This window comes from Xiphophorus maculatus, chromosome 11, assembly GCF_002775205.1.
Source record: "Xiphophorus maculatus strain JP 163 A chromosome 11, X_maculatus-5.0-male, whole genome shotgun sequence".
Taxonomy (NCBI): Eukaryota; Metazoa; Chordata; class Actinopteri; order Cyprinodontiformes; family Poeciliidae; genus Xiphophorus; species Xiphophorus maculatus.
This window is the reverse complement of record NC_036453.1, coordinates 30,813,480-30,821,069: the sequence shown is the minus strand read 5'-3', so window position 1 is coordinate 30,821,069 and position 7,590 is coordinate 30,813,480. Positions and strand designations below refer to the sequence as shown.

The 7,590-nt window shown below is 39.0% G+C and overlaps 1 protein-coding gene across 1 annotated transcript; it reads right to left on the bottom strand.

The window, feature by feature from the left end:
- Positions 1 to 4,630: 4,630 nt before the first annotated feature.
- Positions 4,631 to 7,291, bottom strand: ovca2 (OVCA2, serine hydrolase domain containing). Its single transcript, XM_005812371.2, has 2 exons — positions 6,929 to 7,291; positions 4,631 to 5,380 (listed from the first exon to the last, which is right to left on the bottom strand). Exons 1-2 carry the CDS (start codon positions 7,080 to 7,082, stop codon positions 4,857 to 4,859), a joined length of 678 nt encoding a protein of 225 aa, XP_005812428.1. The 5' UTR covers positions 7,083 to 7,291; the 3' UTR covers positions 4,631 to 4,856.
- Positions 7,292 to 7,590: the final 299 nt, after the last annotated feature.

Here is a 7,590-nt window from a genome sequence, read left to right as displayed (position 1 = left end):
ACAAAAATATGTTCACTTTCTTTTTTTTTTTTTTAGCATTTGCTATATATTACCTAAATCAAAAACCACTAAGGCATTGAATCAAAAGCTGCAAATTAGATACTAAATCCAACCCAGGAGGGCAATGATTCCTAACACTGTGCACATTTCATGGGGGAAAACCCATTCTCATTACCAGACATCAAAACGAGGAACTGAAAACGGTTTCATGTATTACAGCATCCCACACTGTACCACCATGGGCAGACAGCCATATTGCTCAAGTCAAAAATCCACCATTGATTTATCTACAAATAACACCGAGCCATGCAAGTGGAAGGAAAGTTTCTCACCTCTCTTATCTCCTCACAACTGTCTGAAACCAACCAAAATTGCACTCATATTTTTGTGTTTAGCATGAGCCAAAGCATGCCTTACTTGTTTCCACCACTGCCTGCAGTCACGATGACTAATATTTACCCTGGTATTGTCAGTCACGCACCAGCAGGACAGCCAAACCACAGCTATCCATGCCAAGGACCCTGACCATGTTCGAAAACAAGTCCAACTGAGGAGGCAAGCACACAAATGACTGCAAAGGATTTTCTACACCAGACATGGGAACGACCTAATCCATGTCCTGAATTCACCTCATCTCCCCCTTTTGGCGCCAAATCAACACAAACCCAAAGGAACGATTGCATGTGTTAAAGGGACAGAAACACTCACACTGAGTGACGAACGACACCAGGAGATCAGGTCCACTTTTAACCGTTATATGCAATTTTTCCAGGGTATTATCTCTGTCAATGTTACTTTATTTAAAAAAAAGCAGATAAAAGTTAAAAATAGGAATAGAGGCAATCATAGAATATACTTCAAGTGAAGTGTGGTCTCCTCTGTTTTAATCCAGGAGAATTTAGTTGTGAGACCTAAATGCTCTTGCTTGAGAATTGGGGAATCAGAGCTCCTTTAAATAAAGAAGGTCAAGCCTGTAGGAATTTATAGGTATTCAATAAATGCAGAAAAACATGCAAAAATTCAAACATCTATCATTTATGTGGCTGCAGGTATCTAACATAAACCTCTGAAACTGTCAACATGTGAGATAAAGAGAATGGACTAAAGTAAAGGAAAGTTCAGCGTCCACAAAAACAAGAAAACCACAGAGGGAAACCAAAACTATGTGAGAACTATAAGAAGACCAACGTTCACCAGTACAGAAGGGAAAAACATGAGCAGTCACCCACCCACATCCACACACACGCACAAATACTCTGTATGTATCATACAATGTTGATTTCTAAACCAATTTCATGCCAATAATTTATATCAGTTGACTAATGCTGCTGTTTCTTTTCTTTTAATAGAAATTCAACTGACATCTTTAAATAGGCTCCCATCTGTTCCTGCTCTTTATTTGTCAGCGCGCGCCACATGTGCCAGACACACGGCAGATCCTTCCAGCACGACCTCACAGCGTGAGGCATCTTTTCCTCTTCTGCGGTAAACTGTGCAGGCAGGCAGGCAGGCAGGCCTGTTCACAGCGAAGCCCAGTCACCCACAGAAACAGACAGAAATAAAGCGGCATGGTTTTAATCCCATGTTAAGACTGGACACAGGCCCTAGCTCTGCAATGTCCCATCCTCTGCAGCAGCGCACAAATTCAAGTGGGTAAGTAGTCACTTAAACTAAAAGCTTTACGATGATCAGCATCCTCTTGCTGATTGTTGTAATGGTAAAGGACAATAATACAGATGAGCAGATTAAAAAATGAATTTAAATCCAAAAGTTGTTTGGCCAGTAGATTAAAAAATAAAGTCCTCAGCTGAATGGATCAAAAGTTTTATCCCAGGTAGAATGGTCAGCTTTGGTCTCATCTCCGTGTCCTGGCCCGTGGGATGACCAGGCTCTTTGGAGTTTAAGTTCAACTCTTTTATAGACACACACGCCTCCAAATCGCCCCTCCCCTCTCTTCCATCTCCCATAACAACAAACGCTCCAAAATCAAAATAGAGCCCATCTGTGCCCCGACACACCCCTCTGGCTCCCTGCTTCAACTCCCCCGAGGCTGAAGAATGGGGGAAAAAGTGATAGCTTGGTGGTGGAGAAAACTTAAAGCGTGTCCTCGCTCTCCCCTGTTTCAGCTGCAGAGAGTGGAAGAGAGAGGCTGGGTAACTCCACCCTCATCCGTCTCTGTCTCATTCCATTATTTCCCGTCTGTTGTGCAACAGGAGGAACGGATTCCTGAGAAGAGAGTCACGGCTCTGTTGTAAAACTTACTGGCAATGGTGACCCTCTGTGTTTTTCTTTTACTGTTTCCCCTTCCCTCACTCACTCTCTCCATTGCACTCCACTTGTTATCAAAACCATGTGTACGAGTGTGTGTGCATGTGTCTTATAAGGTCTTGGAGGGACACAAGGGCCACAAGGGAACTCTGGAGAGAGTGAATATGAGTGGCTGAAAAGCTGAAAAAACCCCCCAGATGTGCACATAAATTAAATGCAAAAATAAACAAAACAAACAAAAAAAAAACAACAATGAAAAGTTAAGTGAGTCACTGCAGGTTTGTGAAAGACAAGAGCTAATGTGGAGCATTTATGGTGGAATTTTATGTTAACAGAGCAATTTAGGTTTATAACTGTGTATCATAAACACAGTTTATCACAAATCAGTCTCACAAGCTTTACAAAAAATGTTTTATAGTTTTTCAATCCATCTGGATGATGAATTCTTACCCTTTATTTCCTAAGATAAAACCAAGGATGAATTGCTGAATCTTCAATAATCACTGACTGAATAATTAAACTAATTATTGATGAAAGAAAGAGAAGCAAAAACAACCCCAAACTACTTCTCAAATTCTACTGGACGACTACAGATTAAAGGTACGTTTTGTGACAATAGATCTGCACTGAGTAAAGATCTAATATTTATGAGGAGTTTATTAGTGTTTGAGGAGTTTAATCAAACAGGTTTTGATTTTAACATTTTTTACAATCTGAGATGGAACAGAAGGCAAAAAAGAGGCATTCCTAATCATCTCTCAACACCAGATCTGCCACTAAAGAAACAATTCAACACCTTACAAAGACCTAGATTAAGTTGTCACTCATGATTATCAATTTCTTGGCTGGACAAGGTGTTTAAAACAACCAGAATTATCACTAAGAAGTACACAGGATTTCAGTTCTGGTGCATAATGAGTTTTTAACAATCATAGTTGTAAATCCGTCAAAAGCAATAAGCAAAATCACATCACTAATCTAAACTTTTGTCTCGTCTCAGACAGAACCTTTCACATTTGTTGACAACTTTAAACAGAGTGTGCCATACAACAATCAAGCTTGTGGCTTCCTCGTTTTATGGAGATTTTTGAGAATGCCACCTGCTGTAAATAAGAACTCATTCTGAGAAGACATCTGGTGGGACATAATGAAGAAACCTGACGACAAACCGGAGCTCGTGTTAGAAATGTAGGAAACGTATGCTTCAGTTAAATGTGTACGGAACAAGACAGAGAATGATGCTGAGGAAGAATCTGAGATGAGATGAAAGAAAAGGAGAGCGAGGTCGAGAGGAGGGAGACAGAGAAAGCACACATCTGGAAACAATTGAAAGAGAGGAGCCTGACGTGCACATGCTTCAGCTACAAAAGAACAACACGTACTTGAACCCTGTGTAGTTTCTGCCTCTCCACAAACCTGTCTGTGTGTGTGTGTAAGCTCTTCATTCATCAACTAAAGTCACAGAATCATTCCTGTAATTCTCAGGATGTGTGCCAAAGTCAGGCTGTGCAGAGTCAAACCTAATAAACCAGGGTTTCGACTTTGGTTGTGATAAAGATCCGTCAGCACTTTTCAACAATTGTGCTGCAACTGTTAGCAAAAAATAAATAAAATAAAAAATTCAGGGGGTGTCATGTGGTTTTTATAAACAAGAGAAGATGTGACTAAAAGCTTAAAGGAAAAAAAACCCCACTTATGATTCCAGAGTAACTCTGCTGCTGAAAAGGCTGAGTGGATGTTTGAAACGGCTCATTTTAGGGATTATTGTTTTTTAGTCAATTCCACAATAATCCTTGAAATGTAAAAATAAATTAAAAAAATTACTTTGAAACCATCAATATATAGAAAAACCAAAATGCTTTAGAAAAAATGTTCAGACTATTAATTTTTACCTGTCATTTACAAGACAGATCAAACAATTTGATGGAGAGTGTTTTCAAATCTTGCCAGACTTTCTCTGCATTAAATTATGTTTCATCGGATGGTGAGTCTCTGACCCAGTCAAGTCTTCAACATCTTGTAACAACTAGATTTATCTCCATCCAGTTTCTCACCAGCTTTGACCAGCTTCCTGCTGACGCAAAGCATTCCCACAGCATGATACTACCTCCACTATGTTCATCATTTACTAGGGTTCAGGTTAATTAGTGAAGCATAGTTTTTTGTTTAGCTTTTGTTAAGTATTTTTTATAATTATGTGTCATCATATTAATCTTTTTACCACAAACTACAGAAATACAGTTGAATACCTTAAAGTTCCCATACATTTAAACACCATTTTAATTTAATTTCAAATACTTTAGGTATGCATGTATTTATATTAATAGAAACGATTGAAAATCCTCACACAAGCAGACCTTAATAATCTTAAATAATCTTTTTTATTGCTCTTTACATTAGATTTTCCCTGAGCAAGTTTACATTGAGGTTACACCTCCCAGTGTAACAGCTGATCTTATTCTTTTAGATTTATAAGACAAAAGAATGTAAAAAGGTCCAGATCCAATCTGTGTCTGGACCTAGTTCTACCAGTGATTCAGTTTTTATTCTGTTGCAGCTTCTGACAGAAAATCAGTGATTATGTTGTCTTACTGGAACCTCTTCAGAAAGTCCTGATACATTTGCCTGTGAGCAGCTGCAGCAGGAACAAAATGGCCTCCAGGATGTATGAGGACCTGAGGGTCCTGGAAGCAGAGGAGAAGATCCCTGCTCATGCTGTCAGGAATGACCCTGTCCTCCAGTCCGAACACGTGCAGAGATGGGATTTGGAGCGGCACCTCGTAAAACTTCTGATGCTCCTCACAAGCGCTGCGAAAACCGGCAACAAGGATGGCAAAGCGGAAGTTGAATTCCAGCTCCAGTTTTTGCTCCTGGAGTGAACACAGCATGGCAACAAAAGCTGCTCCCTGACTGAAACCCAGGACGCCATCAAACGGGCCCTGGGTCTTCACGGCTTCTCTCACCGCCGATATGCTGTCGTCGAGGCCCGAGCTTCTCTCACATTGCTGCTGAGCGCTGAAGCTCCGAGCCTGAATGTCAGAAAACCACCAGCCCCTGGGCTCTTCGTCGCCCCCTGCTGTTGGAACTGAATTATTCTCCAGGTTAGAAACCTCTTAAAAAAAAAGAAAAGAAAAAGAAGAAATTCACATTACTGTAACAGTCCACAGAAAAGTAATAAATAATGAGACAGTTTTCTTTGATTTATAGTAAAGAAGCAAGAAAACATCTTTAAAAATGTATTAATTTTAAAGCTTTGACTTCTGTACGAAAACAAATGTGTATCAGTAGTGCTACAACTACTTTATTTGCAACTAAATCTTTTTATGTATTATATTAATATGCTTTGCTGCATTTAAGAAAAAACCCCAAACATTTTATTTAAATTTATTTCACATCTTTACTTAATTTCCAAACTATTTGATAACTGACATATTTTTGCCTTACACTGATAGCCACATAATAGTGTTGAGTGGAGACAACATTTTACAAATGCACGTGCCACTTTGGCTATTTTATGTGACAGATCAACACAAAATAATCCATTACATATTGAAAATGTTATGTGTGACATGTTTTTTTATTCAGCCCAATTCAAACTTTCTCTGCAGCAGCTACAAGTCTTTTGGGGTATATCTACCAGCTTTCCTCCTCTGGAGAAGTAAATCTTTGCCCCCTCTTTTTGCAAAATAACTCAAGCTCAGTTGAAGTGGATGGAAATCTTCTGTGAGCATTCAACAGATTCTCAGTTGGATTTGACTGACCCATTTTTACACATGGAAAAGTTGTTTGGCTCCTATTTGACGTGGGAGAGGGTTAAATTAACTTCTTTAAAAGAAGAGAAGGGACTGTTTGTTATTCTTTAGGACAAATTATCAATGAAAAATGTAGATATTTCTAGATGGAAAATGTTAGGTACAAGACAAAGTATTCTTTTTTATTTCACTTCCAGTTTAACTTCATAGGTTTTATTACCACAAACATCAAGGGACAAATTAAACTGATAAATACCGGACAGATTTTCGAAGAACGCTCTTGTTTTATTGCTGTAAATAAAGTCAAAACACTTTCTACATCAATAATGTGAAAAATATTTGACTCACAATGTTAGGAAACCATACACTTTTCTTTTATTAAGCCAAGTGTCAGAGTAGTTTTTTGTACTTTACTTTATTAAAATATCGAATGTTTAAGCAGTTTTGGCCTGAGGTGAGAAAAGTTTGGACTCCCTTGTGCTCAATCATTCTATTGTAGCTTTGGCTGCATGTTTAGGGTTTCTTTCCTACAGTAAAGTGAACCTCTGTCCATATTTTTAACAACTTTCACTGATGATAAAAACAGATGCTGCCTCCATCATGGTTTACTGTGGGTATGGTGAGTTCACGGTAATGTTGCAGCGTTAGTTTTCTGCAGTGCGTAGGATTCCTCTCTGCCATAAGAACCTGGATAAGGGCCAAAAAGTTCTGTTTTGGTTTCATTTAGCTTATTTTCATTCAGCTTCCATATACCACATACTGTGTGTTGGTCTGTCACATAAAATCGCAAGAAAATAGAGTGAAGTTTGTGGTTGTAACGTAACAAAACGAGAAGTATTTGGAATAGAGTGGTTCAGTTGGCATGTTGAGTTTCTTGTTCTGTAATGTTTCCTTTAAAAATGACCCACCATCTGTAGCAGCTGTCCGCACGGTGAGCGGTGCGGTGATGTAAACCAGCTCCAGCTGCTTCTTCAGCAGCTTCCGCAGAGCCCCGGTTTTCTCCCGGAACGAGCTCCCGTTCTGACGGTAACCGTGAATGCACAGGACCCGGAGAGGAGCCATGAAAAGCCGCTTCTGCACCTTGGTTTCGGCTCTCCTATCCGCGGAGGGATATTAACCCAACACTTAACAATCACAAATTACAGGCGCAACCTTAACTGGTCAATTTAATGCACAGAATAATAAACAAAAGCAACGGAGCAGTACTTAAATTCCTGAATTTAATAAAACTTAGGAACTACGGGGAACTGAAACTTACAGGACATCAACCGGAAATAGCAAGTGCTTCCGTTTGGAATTTTCAGAGTAAAATATCTTTTTTCCCCCAGCCTGTATTCTTGAAAACACGTACTGTATTGCCAAAAATTTTTGACCGAATTATTTGGTAATAATTTGCATATTATTTAAAAGTTATCTTAAATTCAACCAGCGTTTAGCCAACGTGTGGGCTCTAATTGACATAACCGGCTGCGCCCACATGCAGAAGTAGATCAAACAAAAAATAGTTATATTGATATATTGCTACCATTCAGTAAAGAAGAAATCAAATCTATTATTAAACAAAAGGTTA